A 17010-nucleotide genomic window follows, 5' to 3' on the forward strand; every position below is an offset into this window, starting at 1 on the left:
TATGAACTATGCTTGGTTAGGTTGTCAGGTAGGTAGGATCTTATATGACTCTGAGTAGACAAACACTAATACTATAGAAACTTTTCATTCATTGGATTTGATTGATTCAGAATTTGTGACCATTTGGACAGGGGCTGGATTTAAGCTTAAGCTTTTCAGCGTCTATAGAACAGTGGGTCTGTTGAGCAAATTAGTAGTGAAAATAAAATGGAAGGGCTGATCATTCCAATGACAATGACTCAGTAAAGCAAAATCTTCTTAGACATGTTAGAAAGCCATAAGTAGTGAACTAACTATAAATCATTCACAACTCTTTACTAAAGCAGGCCTCCTACTAGGCACTCCTGTTAGCTTAGTTGTCGCCTTTATATGTATTGAAGGTAAGAGGACTGTATTTCCTCTGGAAATAGTCTATAATTCATATTATTCATTTTTTCAGGCTGATTTTCTCCCCTGGATTTTACTGTATTAGGAAAAAGAAAGTGAGAGAGACTCAAGTGCACTCAGGATATGGCCTGCCCAAATCATTACTGTTGCTATAACCACATACCATTAAACTTTTCTGGGTTGGGAAAATACGTTGTTCTGCCTCTTGTAACTAGAATGCCACTAATGTTCATGTTCTCCTGGTGCCTACCTGCCATCAATGACTTTTCATATCACTTAGAATAAAAGCCTAAGTCTTGACAATGACTTATTACCTCACAGTCTGATTCTTTGCCATCTCCCTCTTACCTCTCAGATCTTACCTCTTATGATCCACCCCATCTCCTTCCCACTCCTCTGGCTATTCCTTAATTTCCCAATGTCTTGTATCATGACCTTTGCACACACTATTCCTGGAATGTTCTTCTCTCTGGTATCAACATGGCTTAACTTTCACCTCCTTTGGGTCTTTATTCAGATATCATCTTCTTAGTGAGATTTTCTCTGGCTACCTTATTTAAATTTTCCCCCTGTCCTACAGTCCCTGTCCTTCCTTTTCTTGCTTTATTTTAATTTTTGTTTTTCTAATTTTAAATTTTTGTGGGTACATAGTAGGTGTATATATTTATTGAATACGAGATATTTTGATACAGGCATGCAATGTATAATAATCTCATCATGAATGATGTGGTATCTATCCCCTCAAACATTTATCCTTTGTGCTACAAACAATGCAATTATACTGTTTTAATTATTTTAAAATGCACAATTAAATTATTGATTGTAGTCACCCAGTTGTGCTATCAAATAGTAGGTCTTGGCCAGGCGTGGTGGCTCATGCCTATAATCTCAGCACTTTGGGAGGCTGAGGTGGATGGATCACCTGAGGTCAGGAGTTCGAGAACAGCCTGGCCAACATGGAAAACTCCGTCTCTACTAAAAATACAAAAATTAGCCAAGCGTGGTGGTGGGCACCTGTAATCCCAGCTACTTGGGAGACTGAGGCAGGAGAATCACTTGAACCCAGGAGGCAGAGGTTGCAGTGAGTTGAGACAGCACCATTGCACTCCAGCCTGGGCGACAAGAGCAAAACTCCATCTCAAAAAAAAAAAAAAAAAAAAAAAAAAGTAGATCTTATTCATTCTTTCTAACTATCTTTTTGCACCCATTAACCATCCCAAATTTCCCTTTAAATCCCCATTACCCTTGCCAGCCTCTGGTAACCATCTTGCCTTTTTTAAAAAAAACAAAAAACAAAAAACAAATTTTCTCCATCACATTTACCACCTTCTATCATAATATGTATTTTTAAAATTTGGTTTAACTTCTGCCTCTTGTAACTAGAATATAAGCTTTATGGAAGCATGAATTTCATCTTTTTTATGTATTGCTATTTCCTCAATGACTAGAACAGTACCTGGCTTAAAGTAAGCATTCAAGGCCCGGCACGGTGGCTTACGCCTGTAATCCCAGCACTTTGGGAGGCTGAGTCAGGCAGATCACTTGATGTCAGGAGTTCAAGACCGGCCTAGTCAACATGGTGAAAACCCATCTCTACTAAAAATACAAAAATTAGCTGGGGGTGGGGGTGTGTGGGGCGGGGGTGGCATGCACCTATAGTTCCAACTACTTGGGAGGCTCAGGCAGGAGAATAGCTTGAATCTAGGAGGCGGAGGTTGCAGTGAGCCGAGATTGCACCACTGCACTCCAGTCTGGGTGACAGAGCGAGACTCTATCCCCCCTCAAAAATTGAACATTCATTATATATTTGAATAATGAATAAACAGATGCCATAAAAGTCCTATTTTGATGACATTTGTAAATTTGCCTAGAGATTAATAAATATCCAACTAATATACCAAATTATGTTATTAATAGATGCTTCATTGATAACACACTTTTATTACCCACTTCAAATGACTGTATTTCAACTATTTTCTCATTCATTTTCATCACTGCAAAGTAGGCAGATGTCAAGTATTAGTAGCCTTAGTTGGCAGATAATGTGATGGACCCAGTCATACAGTGGTGAACAGTTACAGAGTTGAGATTTTCTACTTTGCAGTTGCATCTGGAGGCACTTGGGCAGTTTAGGCTCTTATAACTAAGTGATGATCCATTAATAAATGGGTTGCTTAGAAATTAAAGGGGTATGGTGAAAAAAGAATAATTAGAAATATGCTTTCTGATGCCAAGTCTTTTGTCTCCAACCAAATCTCAAAAGTAAATGTGAAGATGTCTGACTCTTAAATAGAGTAAATGTTATAAATTCATTGTTCCTTGTCTTTCATTTTCCTATTTATTAAACACTGAAGCATGCTGGTGCCATTCCAAACATGAGGCTCATTGATCCATGAGCTTATATGTGTTCATAACTCACCCGTGGTACTGTTTTCTAGATCCAGAAACACTACATAATAAAAGAGACTTGCAAATAGCTATTGCTCTTAATGAGTGGTGACTTGTTATGAAGAATTATTCCTGGAAGATCATTCTCTTTTAGGCAATTAACTTATTGATTTTACCAATGAATATGAATATAGACCACTGGAAGAGTTTATACCACAGAAGCTTGGACAAACGTGATAAATACTTAAAAGATCAGAGAAAAAAGGCTGTTTGGATTAAACACTCTTACTCTACATTTTTTGAGCCTTCTTGAAAATATTTCCACAATATCAGAGACCACTTTCCTTCCTCCATAAGTAGAGTGAATGAAATGGAATCTTTGTATGGTAACTGAAGATCTTATAAAACAATGTTCTGTATGATCTGGCCCCCTGCCTACTTTTCCATATTAATCTCTTCCTCACTCATGTTCCAGCCACAAAGACTTGCTTTTTACTTTAGAGCCTAGTACATTTCCACCTCAGGGCATATATACATGCTATTTCCTCTGCCTGGAACATTCTTCCCCTGACTCATGTGAGGCCTCTCTCACCACCCAGACTAGGTCAGGTCCCCATGCACATTTATAGAATAACACAATTTTAAAATTATAAAATTTTTCTAGCACTCTTCACAGTTGTAAATACATAGCTATGAGGGATCTTCAAAAAGTTCATGGAAAATGTGTATCATGAGAAAATTATGCAAGGAGTTCAAATTTTTTTTTTTTTTGCACTAAAATAAAGTCATATTAACTTGTTGTAACACATCTGAACAGGATCTAGTTTGAGGCACTAAGAAGGATAAGACATCAGTTTGAAAAGAGTCCCTGTCAGAGCAACATGAATTTTGCTAAAATTGAAGCAAGAACAAACATCAAATTTATGATGAAACTTGGGTGGAAGAATGATGACATCACTGATGCTTTATGAAAAGTTTATGGGGACAATGCCCCAAAGAAATCAGCAGTTTACAAATGGATAACCCATTGTAAGAAGAGACAAGACGATGTTGAAGATGAAGCCTGCAGCAGCAGGTCATCCACATCAATTTGTGAGGAAAAATTAATCTTGTTTGTGCTCTAATTGAAGAGGACCAATGATTAACAGCAGGAGCAGTTCTGACACCACAGACATCTCAATTGGTTCAGCTTACACAATTCTGACTAAAAAATTACAGTCAAGCAAATTTTCCATTTGATGAGTACAAGACTGTTACTCCCAGACCAGCAGCAGACAAAAGCAGAACTTTCAATGGAAATTTTAAATAAATGGGATGAAGATCCCAAAGCATTTTGTTGAAGAATTGTAATAGGAGATGAAACGTGGCTTTACCAGTATGACTCTGAAGACAAAACACAATCAAAACAATGGCTACGAAGAGGTGGACGAGGTCCAGTCAAAGCAAGAGTGGACTGGTCAAGAGCAATGGTTATCCCAGCACTTTGGGAGGCCGAAGCAGGCGGATCACTTGATGCCAGGAGTTCGAGACCAGCCTGGCCAACATAGTGAAAACCCATCTCTACTAAAAATACAAAATTTAGCCGGTGGGAGGGGGGGACAGGGGTGGCATGCACCTATAGTTCCAGCTACTTGGGAGGCTCAGGCAGGAGAATAGCTTGAACCCAGGAGGCAACAGCTGTTTGGAATTCTCAAGGCATTTTGTTTGTTGTCTTTTTGGAGGGCCAAAGAATGATAACATCTACTTATTATGAGAGTGTTTTGAGAAAGTTAGCCAAGGGTTTAGCATAAAAACACCCAGGAAAGCTTCACCAGGGAGTCCTAATCCACCATGACAATGCTCCTGCTCATTCCTCTCATTAAACAAGGGCAATTTGGAAGAGTTTCAAAGGGAAATCATTACTCATTTACCTTACTTACAGTCCTGATTTGGCTCCTTCTAATTTTTTTTTGTTTGTTTCCTAATCTTAAAAAATCTTTAATGGGCACCCATTTTTCTTCAGTTAACAATGTAAAGAAGACTGGTTAAGTTCCCAGGACCCTCAGTTATATCAGGATGGACTCATCCCTTACAAAATTGTCTTGAACTTGATGTAGAAATAAAGTTTATACTTTTGTTGAGAAACAAAGTTTATATTTTTAAATATTTATATTTTAAGTCCCCTTCTCCATGAACTATTTGCAGTCCCCTCATATTTGTGTGGGTTGTTTAATATCTATCTGCCTTGCTAGACCATAAGCTCCATGAAGGCAGAAACTTGTACTGTTTATCATTTTCTCCCCAGTGCCAAGCACAACAGTTGGCAAGAAGTAGTAATGAATTAATGGAAAACTGGGTACTTAATGTGAAATGTTTGGCTGAAAGGTAAACATTTGAGTGAGACATTTGGATCATCACCATCCAATATAACTTTTCCTAAAGATGAGAATGCTCTAGTACTGTGCTGTCTAGTACAGTAGCTACTAGTCTCGTGTGGCTATTGAGCCCTTGAGATGTGACTAGTGCAGTTGAGAACCTAAATTTTTTTATGTTATTTAAGTTAAATTTAAATACATGTGGCCAGTGACTACCATACTAGATAGTGTAGATTTTGATGACTGCAAATATTTAGATATTGGATAGTCTGCACATTTAGCTAAACATTATAAAAAAGTTTTAAATTTTTTCTAAGTCAAATTTATTGTTTTTTTTCCTATTATGGTTTCTTTTCTTTTTATGTTTACAAAGTGCTTTCTCATTGTAAGATGTATCACCTATTTTTTTAAAATTCTGTTTGTTTTCTTTTAATTTTAACTCATTAATCCAGTTGAAATATTTTTATTTATCTTATTCTTTAGTATATGGTATGAATTAAAAAATCTAAGGCATTTTTCTTAAGAGTTGTCCCATTTATTTAATAATGCTTATTTTCCCCATTGATTTTTGATGCCAGTTTTATAATATACTAAATTTTGTACTTGGGTGTGTTCTAGAGCTTTTATTCAGTTGCATTAATCTGTCTATTCTCACATCAGTACCACTTTGCTTTAATTATCATAGCTTTCAAATATGCCTTAATGTCTGATAGTTCTATCTTCCTTTCACTATTATGTTTTAGCTATTCTGACTCAGTTAATATAATGTTCAAACTTTTTTCTGATGTTAATTCATACGTGCATGTAATGTATGGTGATCATATGTAACAAACTCCAAATTAGGACACATAATTAACAAATGAAAATGTGGTAACCATAATAAGTTTTTTCCTCCAAGTATAGGGTTGTGCATGTGGTAGGCGCTTCTTGATTAAAGAGATGAATGAGGTCAAGACATTTCCTAGGTTTGTGACTTCTATAGTAATTAGCTCTTATATATATAACACGTAAGATAGCTTTCCTTTTTTGCACTTAAGAAAAAACATCGAAATGTTATTTCTTCTCTGTTCTGTTTTTACTGTTCAAGGAGCTTTTAGGTAGTTTCTGGACCAGCGGTGTCACCCACATATTCAATGCAGCCCAATTAGTTACTGAGAATCACAATGCATTGAATCAGAGTGTAACTAAAGTCAAAGCTGCAGGAAGTAGCAGCAATACTAATGAGTATTCGAAACTGATTAGAATGCAAAAAATTTCCACCATTCTTTAAGTATCAGTTATAATATGGAGTAATCAGGTAGCAGCTACTTGAAGCAAATGCTTGAAAGTGATTTTTTTTTTGATTGGGAAGATTTCTTAAGAATTACATTTTTAAAATTAGGACCACTTTTTCCCAAAAAGGTTCAATTGGTACTTTCTAATGTAATTAAAACACACACATATACACACATGCACAAACAAGTATATTAATATTAAAATTAAGCAAATATTAATAATTAGTCATATTTAACTAAATGAAACCAGCCATTATGGATAACTGGAAAGCTGAGACTACCAAATGAAGGGCATTTAATGTATTCTTAGGGGTAATGTTTGAACAGTATAAAAATGGAATTATTGGTCTAAAATCTTAGTCATGGGTCTTTCAGAGTTTATTCAATCTATCTTTCCATCTCAAAGTTGAACTGAATCTACATTTATCATCAATATCATCTTAATCCTACTATAGGGAAAAATGGTAATTGGAAATCTCAAGGAGCCTTCCCCCCTGCTCCCTAAAGAGACAATCATAAAAATATACTGAGCTCATATCAAAGTCTTTGATATTTAATTTGCATATAGAGACATAGTTTTAAGGAATGTTCACAGGTCAATACACATTCAGTGAAATCTTCTATGCCTTCTGAATCTACATAGACCACAGGCATTGAGAATTGATAATTCATTAATTCATTAATATTTAATTGATCCATTCTTTAAACATTTTGGCTGCCTTGAGATGACCTTGAGGCCATAAAAAATGGTGATAATTAAATATTTAATTATTTTTATTACTTTACTAAGGCAGGAAACATTGGCTCAACCTTAACTGAGCCAGAAATTATAATTGCATAGGTTGTTAATGTGTTTTCTGAGCATAACATTTTTAATCAATACATAACTGAGAAATTCCTATTATTATATCAAATCCTTTTTAGAATGAAGCAGACCACCTAGGTTTACATCCAGGACCTATCATTTGCTTACTATGTGATTTTTAACAACTTACTTGACTTCTCTGTGTCTCAGTTTCCTAATTTGTAAAGTAGTGTTAATAGTAGTTCCTAGCAAGGTGCAGTGGCTCACACCTGTAATCCCAACACTTTCAGAGGCTGAGGCGGGCAGATCCCTTGAGCCCAGGAGTTTGAGATGAGCCTGGGCAGCATGGTGAAACCCCTTTTCTATTAAAAATACAGAAATTAGCCAGGCGTGGTGGTGTGTGCCTGTAGTCCCAGCTACTCAGGAGGCTAAGGTGGAAGGATTACCTGAGCTCTGGAGGCAGAGGTTGCAGTGGGCTGAGATTGTGCCACTGCACTCCAGAATGGGAGACAGAACAATACCCTGTCTCAAAAAAAAAAAAAAAAGTTCCTACATAATGGGGATTAAATGAAATAATTCACGTAAGGGGCTCAGCACAGGGCCTGGCACATAGTAAATCCTGAATACAAGTGAGATACTATTATTTTCAACATATTGGGAATATAACAATGGGCGATGGGTCATGCTTAACATGTAACAAGAAAACCATATACAGAATATAATTAGGTGTTTGATTGTATGGTGCATATTATCAACACCATGGGTGATTAAGGAGGTGGATGTCAGAAGTTTCCTGGGAGATATGGTTTGAGACTTAAAGTATGGACAGAGAATAATGGATGGAGAAGACATGAAGACGTTCCAGGTAAAAGGCATATAATGAAAAAGACAAGAAGGAAAGTGAAGATGAGTCTTAGAGGACCATAAACATAAACTAAATAGTTTATCAGTGGATCGTTAGATTAAAAACTTCTCTCCAGTTTCCAAAACAAGGTTTTCAAGTTATATGGGTAGTAAACAGTCTCTTCTAAGTGTGTGTGTGTGTGTGTGTGGTGTAGTTTACTATCTTTCAAGTGGCTCACTTGAACTATCTCATGTAATCCTTATTACAACCCTATTAGACAGTGTGTGTCTAATTATTCAATCTATCTTTCCATCTCAAAGTAGAACTGAATCTATATTTATCATCAATATCATCTTAATTCTACTATAGGGAAAAATGGTAATATCATTTAATATCATCAACCCCATTTTAGAAATAAGGAAATTGAAGCATAGAGATATCATAAAACTTGCCCCAAATCATGCAGTTAGTATAAGAGCCAGAGCTAGTATCTGAATCCAGACAGTTTGACTTCAAATCTCTGTGTTCTTAATCACAAAGTTGCCTCCACTTAATTTTGATAAGGTCTTAAAACTTTTAAAGGTTAACTGTTAGCCAGAACAAGTAAAGGAAGAAACTCTTACAATGCAATTTGATGCTTAAGCCATGACTGCTACCTTATTAATATAAGTCTGGCTCATGTCTGAATTCAAATGACAAGGAATGCAATTGTCTAAGCAGATATAGAAATACGAGGAGTCAAATTTAATAATATATTTCAGTTTAAGCTAATATACAGAAATTAAATTTTTTTTTGTTAATTTTATGTTTCATCAAGTAGAAGGTATGTGGAAAGTGAGGATTTGTTGTTTTAGGCTCATTCAGAGGTGGTTTGGGCAGTTTTGATGTCTGATCGTACAGTATGTTAGATGTTTTGTTAGCTTTCCTAAGAGAAGTGGTAACTCTGAGGTCTTGGAGCCACATATGGTTTTAAAAAATATCATGCGCAGCTCCTTGATTAAATATTTAAAATTCTACCAAAAATTGTCTTGATGCTATGTCCTCTGAAAGGTATAAAGTGTTACTAAAAGGTAGACACACAAGAGGGAGTTCCAAATAACTAACAACAAACAAAAATATTTTAGTGTGTCTAGTGCAAACCATGCTAACATCAAACAACTTGAATAGTGGTATGTTAATTTAATTTGATATGATAAATGCCATGGGTATGGAAGGTAGCATGGTGTAGTAGTTGAGAAAATATGCTCTGAAATCACATAGTGCTAAATTGGAGACTTGGCTCTGCTACTCTCTAGCTATGTGATTCTGGATAAGTCACTTACTATCCCCATCCAGAGCATTAATTTTCCCATCTACAAGTAGGGAAAATAGTAGCACCTAAGCCTCATAGGGTTATTGTGAGAATTAAATGATACATAACACATGCAAAAAAAATTGGAGTACTGCCTGGTCATAGTAAATATTCAGTAAGTAATTTCTTAATGTGATTGAGACTAAAAGGTAGCATTACCCTATATAACTCATTATCATTTATACTAGAGATTTCTAATTTTCACCCTTGGCCAGGTTGATTACCACTGTGCTAGAGGCTGGGCTATTCCTTTCTTACGTGAACATTTTATAAATGACTCACCTCCATCATTGTCTAAGTTATCTCCACAAAGCATTTCCATGACAACATTGCAGCCTGTCCCACTCCAACCCACCTGGCACACACAGTGCCAACCATTTTGATCCAGGGTACATCGTCCATTTCCAAAGCAGAGTCCTGGGCAGCCATCTGAAAAGACATCAGAGAGTAACCATCACAGAGACATCAGAGTGGGATTGGCAAACAATGATGTATTTGCCTATAGGGAAGCATCTAATCATCTGGGCCCCATTCAGATGAGGTGTTGAATAAATGGAAGAGGAGCTTGCTTGCTTGCAAAACCTTCCCAGGGAACTTGTTATCCCTTACTCTGCAGTGGTTTTCCTTAGAGAGCCAATTAAGCTTTATTAATGCTAACCCCAATTCCCAACCCCTGGTTCACATAGGAAGAAAACTATGGCAGGGGCAAAAATTCTTTTTTCTTTTCAATAAACATATCTCCTCATCTCAATCAAAACTATATGGATGACACTGTATCTAGTTATGGCCAATATGTTGGGAAAAGATAGCAGTCCCTGTGAAGAAAAACTTTCCCTTACTACTTCTAGCTTGTGCTGATTTTCCCTTGTGATGTATTGCTTCAGAACTTAAGTATGTTGGTATACAGTTCAGACCACACCATTAAGTATTTGTTCACATGGTGCCTTAGAAATGTGCTGTAGTTGCTTCATATTTATTCACCTTTTCTCTTCAAGATTATTATTCATCTACGGGCTAAGGATTGAAATCTTTACTTCTATGGTATCTCTCTCAAAAGCTTGCATGATATTATGCTTGTAACAATAATATTAAATGTTAAATAGGGGTTTATGGAATTAATACATGCTAGATTTAGACTTTCTGAATTATAGAAAACTGGAAAATATCGAGTCAAGAGGAAAGTGTAGCATTTAAATAACTTTTATTCATTGATGAAGCATCAACACTGACAATGGTTCCTCTTTAGACTTTAAATTTCTCAGGGATGCCCTACTCTTTGTACCCGTAGTTTGGATTTCAGCTCTAGCAAAGGGTAACTTCACATGTGCCACATGCGCAGTGGGCAGATGAATGGAGAAAGCAACTATAATGCTACTGGGTGTTTTCCTAGTAGCAACACAGGACCAGACCTGAATTTTACAGGGAATAGTCCAGTCAATACTCATTTCGGTTTCTTTCTTTGAAATAAAATTCCAAAAGCATAAAGAGCAAAACAAAAAACAAACAAAAAACAAAAAAAATTTTTAAAAAATCTGTAGAAGTAACCCAGTGTTCCTTCTAAATAGTTTTCTAAACAACTATCAATAGACCAGAGGAAGAAAAAATTTAAAAATAAAATGAGAGATGGCTGTTAGAAAATATGGAAAGCTTTATGTATGTAATATACTCATTACATGGCATATGATGAACATACATATGTCTGAGAAGGGAAATTTTGTCGTTCTATTCTAATGGATATGCAATAGATAATTAAGATGAAATAAAGAATAATTTGGGACATATTAAGCTTCTGAAGCTGAGGTAGTGAAAGGCACTAGGATATCTGGCAGAAAAACCTTTGCTGTCTCTGTTAAAGGAAGCTCCCTGGAGGGATGTATGATGGGATACTTCTAGGAGGATAATTCTCCTGCCCTTGTAAGGACTTAGGAGTCCTTGTATATGGACTTGGAGCTACATTGTTATGTTAAAGAAAAAGTTCATCCTCTGAACCAAATTATTTAATAATTATTAAAGTATTAAAATTATTTAATAATTACCTGTGTTACACACACAGATCCAGACACACACACATATACAGAACTCAATATAAAGACAAGAGAAAATAGTCCTTAAAACTGCTTATCAGTCCATTCTATACTATGGCAAAAAGTGACTCTTCGATGTTGAAAAAACAAATTACCTTTTAGTGTGACAATTTTAGCATGAAACTGAGAACACTATATTTAAATAAGATTGCCAAAAATAAAAACAAACAACACAAATGGCAAAAAACACCACCCTTTCTTTCTCACATGCATATTTTCTTTTAAAAATATATTTCTGTTATAAAATTAGTGAGAAAAATCTTACCTCGGACAGCGTCTAAGTAGTGAGCTAAAAGGGAGGGGAAAAGAATGATCAGACGAGTTTCTGACTATATGACAAATGAATTTCAGACTAAAGCTATACAATATGTACTAATCATCTGTTGCCTAGGAGGAGAACAGCAAACTGTGAACTGCTGAAATGCCTGCAGCTCAAAAGTTGGGTACATGGGTCTGTGTAGTCTGTGAATAATATTTTCTGTGAGAATGATATTAATGGCATTTTTTCAAGAAACTCTATTAGGTTTCCTAAAAAGTGTCATATTTCATTAGAAGTATAAGAAGTATACTGCATTTTCACATTTCAGTAATAACTTCTGTGAAAGAGCACTGGCTTCAACTTCTTATTAGTAATATCTTTAGAAGGGAGTTCTGGAGTAAACACCTATGGTAATCATCACAATATTTAAATCCTCTTATGTAAAGGCAATAAACCTACTGTAGTACAGGAATGTAACTACTTAGGCTACACATCTGAATCTCACCCCTCTCCACCTTTTTAATGAATCTTAAATATTTCCCACAGTCGCAGAACAAGACTTACTGTACCTTTAGTAGAGAAGTAATGCAGTTTATGAAGATTATATGTTATATGTATTATATATATTATACATTGCTTTGGCAAGTTCCAACCATTATAAGAAAATACTTTCACCTAAAAATGAAAGCTGTAGTATAGTCTAGTGAGGGAAAAGCCTACAAACAATGAATTGGGCATCCAGAGGCCCACATTTGCCTTTGCTCTGCAGGAATTTTCTGCGTAGTCAAGGAATGCCACTGGAACACTCTATGACCCACTTTCTTTAGTTGAACAATGGGAATCATACTTGTTACTCTGTATTAGTGACAACCTTTCTATGCAAAGGTTTGTTGCATAGAAACCTTTGTGGTGGATAGAAATATATGTGAAGGGCTTTGCTTTTTTTTTTTTTCAGAAAAAGAAAGTGTTTTATAACTGAAATATTTATTTTTAATATCTTTTATAGTGTGAAGATCACATGATAGATTAATTATTACATAAGCTTTTCCATATTCACAGATCATTTTCCCTTTGTGAAATTAGCAATAAGGGGTGAAGAGAAAGTGGTGGCTTCAGGACCAACTCTCTACACTACCAGATAAACAATTCAACACAAATGTTCTATTGATGATAGGTCAGAAGTGGCTTCCTCATATACATTAAAGACAGCCTATAATGATATTGAATGGCCCCTGTTAAAGTAGTCCCATTTAATGAAATTGCCTCTAAGTGCTTTCAACCGAAACAACCTATACTTTTCAAAAGGAAAAAATGGGCAGAGAATGTTACCTTCACAACAAAAGCAGTTTTCTTATTAACTAATGACACTTTATTCCAATGTAACATCTTTCACTTGAGTAACTCAAAGCACTTGAAAGCAGAAAACATAAGGAATACTGAAGTAATAAGAAATGAAACAACACAAAAAATAAGTAGAATATCATCGACAAAAGAAGAAACTTATCAGTTCACAAAACTTTAAAACTTGTAACCAACCCTCCTTGTCCTCCTCTACTCCAACCTCAAATTCTACTAAATGCCTAGTGATTGACTCACTAGATTGCTCTTAACTTCAACTAATTCAATTTACTTTGATTAAAGTATGGTGGTACTTACCAATTGTGCAGTGGTCGCCCTCCCATCCAGGGCTACACTCACATTTTCCATCTTTGCATTGGCCATGCTCAGTACAATGAGAATGACAGGAGCGTTCCTCACATGTTGGTCCTACCCAGCCTTCTTCACACTGGCAAATTCCTCTTGAGCAGACTCCATGGCTACCACACTCCATGGTACACAGCTCTGTGGGGAATTCAAAGAAGATATATTAACATATTTTGTTAAAACCAGCATCCATTCTTCCAAAAAACATTAGAATTACCAAAAATCCCAGTCTATATTTATATTTTATTTATTTATTATTTTAATAGAGATGGGGTCTTGCTATGTTAACCAGGCTGGTCTTGAACTTCTGGCCTCAAGTGATCCTCCCATCTTGGCTTCCCAAAGTGCTAGGATTACAGATGTGAGCCACCATGCCCTGCCTATACTTATATTTTAAACAAAATGTTAACAAACAATTTATATAAACAAGATGTCACAAAGATCTCTAGCATCTGAATGAATGTGCAAGAAACTCTAAAAAGAGGTAGTTAAGTCTCTAAGAATAATATAAAACTCTAAGCCAAACTGATTTTGAGAAGTCTATAAAATGACAATGGCATTCAAGGCTTAGAAATGAGATTAATGACAAACAAATGCCAAGTGGGTTTCACTAAAAATTCATTAAGATCACAGATAATGTTGCAGGGATTTTACGATACTATAAGATATCACTAGGGGAAAAAAAATCCTAATAAAACAGTGCCCTAACTTCATTCAGAAAGACAAGTTCATTAATTGGAAAGATAATAACTTTCTAATAAAATTCAAAATATGAAAAAGGTAAAGATGTCAATGATGACAACCAGCTGGTTTCCCTGATCATACTAACAATATTTGCATTTATTTTAAGCATATAAAATTAACCCTGGTTGATTAAAGTACACATCCTTCTTATCTTCAAATGCTACTCAGTATTTAGACAGTATAATAATGATGATGTGTACTGGCTCTACTGAGTTTCTTTCCTTTGTCACTTTGACTTTTTGTTGAGAAATGTTGAATATTAATAAAGTCATGACAGTAGATAAACCAACATAAAAGCAGGGAAGCCTCTTTCGTGATCTAATTCCCTTGCTGGAGGAAGAGAAGTAGGATAAAAACCTACGGGAAGAATGAAATATGTTTTGGGAACAATAGACCACATATTCCTGAAAGGAAAAGAGGGTGTTCTGGAAGCCGGGTTGTCTCTTCCACAGTCTCAAATTCTGAAACTAGTTTAATATATTTAGAGGCATTGATATTAATATACTCCACAGATAGCAAAGTTATTTTTCAGTAGATGACAATATTCTTTTGAAAAAGCCATGATTATGAGTTTTATTAAAATCTGGATCAATTTGTTCATAAGTTTACTCATAAGCATTCTTTGAAGGTCAGGGTATGATGGAAAGAGTAGTGGATTTGAAATAAAGATAACTGCATCCCTGATTCCTCTGCTTAGTACCTATGGACCCTTAGGCAACTTACTAACATATTGTCTTAATCTCTGTTTGTGTAAGAATGCAATAAAAGTAATAACACTTATACCTCACAAGGCTGTTGGATAGATTTGAAATATAGTTTAGAGATGTAATCAATAGGACTTGCTCAAAATTGGATATAAGGGATGAAGGAAAGGGAAAAATAAAAGTTTGGCTTAAACAAATGGACAGATAATGCTGTCATTAATGAAATGAGAAAGGCTAAGGGAAAAATAAGGGTGGAAGATCAAACAGATTAACCTTAAGATATATGTAAAAAGCCAAGTGAAAATGTCAGTGCAACCAGTAGGATATATGATTCTGACAGGCCAGGGCTAGAGATATAAAATTGGCCATCTTTAGCATATAGGTGGTATTTAAAGGCATGGAAATAACTGGTTGATATCCCTAAAGAGGGAATAGAAGAGCCTTGAAGAAAGATCATGTAGAAAAAAGAGGAACCATCAAAGGAAACTGGGATGGAGAAGGCGGTGAATGATAGGAAGAAATCCAGGAGATTGTGGTGTAACTAAAGCCCAAGAAGACACTTTTTAATAAAGGAGTGTTTAACTACATCTAATATTGCTGAGAGGTCAAGGCACAGCCAGAGAAGTGCCCATTGGATTTATCAACATGGAATTTGTTGATGACTTTAGGAAGAGCTGTACTGACAAAGGTGTAGTTGAAAATCCAAATTGGAAGGGGTGGAAACGTGAATGGAAAGCTGTACAGGGTATCATCAGGTTGTGAGAAAAGTCTAGGACACAGAAAAACGTATCTTAAAAAGGTGGGCCTTGGCTTAAAAAGTGGTAGCTCAGGTAGAATTATCCTGAAAGAACCCCTGGTCCCGAATCTTGGTCTGAATCTCTGATAATTTGTATTTATAATTTCAGTTCTTGCAGTAAGGCTGATATTATCATTCTGTTCCCCTTCACGGCCTCCCCCCAAGACATTAAAAACTGAACTGAAAGGGCCTTTATAAGATTAGGCGCTAATTGGTTAAAGCTAGTCAAGACAGTTCTGACTAGAATAGTTAGAAGCAAACACTTTTCATATATTGCTTTGTACAACTATAAATGTTAGGCATAGAGGAGTATGACATTCTGATTTCTGTCTGAAAAGTAATAGAACTAGATGAACAGTATTGGCCAAATAGCAGACTAGGCTATTTTCAAACTATCTCTATATAAACCATTAGAAATGTTGGATATAATGTAACAATTTTTTAAATTGCATGTCTTGGCTCACAAAAAAAAGAGAAATCTTCAAGTGCCAGAAGCAAAGAGGATGCTAAAAGCCAAAGCAGTCAATCCTCTAGTAGTCTTGAGAGTTATTATACCCAATTACGACTAGGGGTTTGGGTACTTATGTCCACAAAGAAAAAAGAGATGAGGTATTGGACCCATTTCAGATGGGGAGTTGGACTAAATCTCCAGCATAAAGTTGGAGACACTTGAAAGGCTGCAATTTCAGTAAGATGGTGAGTAATAAACTGGACCCACTAGCCCAGAGAGATGACAAAGCACTGACTATTGAGTACAAAATAATAATAATAAAAAATCTGGAGCTAGGATAAATGTCGAAATAAAATACTATCTTTTAATAGTATGTAAGATGGAGTGTCCTGAATGAAATATTTGGGAAGCCTTGTATTATTCGGGAGTTAGGTAACTGGTAATTTGTCAAGTATGCATATGAAAACATAAAGGTGAAATTCTGTTTCTAGTAATAGGGACCTAAGTAATTTTTACTATTCCCTTCTGATGAGAACTAGAAAATCTAAACAAAATATATTTTAAAATCTTTTGGGAGTGAGTGGAGTTCACAAAACAGTAAAGAATTACTGTGCCAACATATACACCATGGAATACTATGCAGCCATATAAAAGGATGAGTTCATGTCCTTTGCAGGGACATGAATGAAGCTGGAAACCATAATTCTCAGTAAACTACGGCAAGGACAAAAAACCAAACACCGCATGCTCTCACTCATAGGTGGGAATTGAACAATGAGAACACTTGGACATAGGAAGGGAACACCACACACTGGGGCCTATCGTGGGGAGGGGGGAATGGGGAGGGATAGCATTAGGAAATATA

At 35.8% G+C, this 17010-nt stretch overlaps 1 protein-coding gene across 3 annotated transcripts in view; it reads right to left on the reverse strand.

The window, feature by feature from the left end:
* Positions 1-17010, reverse strand: part of TENM1 (teneurin transmembrane protein 1) — a 605674-nt gene that overhangs the window by 180279 nt on the left and 408385 nt on the right. For all 3 annotated transcript variants that reach the window (XM_025372420.1, XM_025372421.1, XM_025372419.1), the window contains exons 12-14: positions 13403-13588; positions 11753-11776; positions 9686-9832 (exon numbers count right to left, since the gene is read on the reverse strand). In XM_025372420.1, the coding sequence (XP_025228205.1) occupies positions 9686-9832; positions 11753-11776; positions 13403-13588 (357 nt within the window). The remainder of the gene's footprint in view (positions 1-9685; positions 9833-11752; positions 11777-13402; positions 13589-17010) is intronic.

Source organism: Theropithecus gelada, chromosome X, assembly GCF_003255815.1.
Source record: "Theropithecus gelada isolate Dixy chromosome X, Tgel_1.0, whole genome shotgun sequence".
NCBI lineage: Eukaryota > Metazoa > Chordata > Mammalia > Primates > Cercopithecidae > Theropithecus > Theropithecus gelada.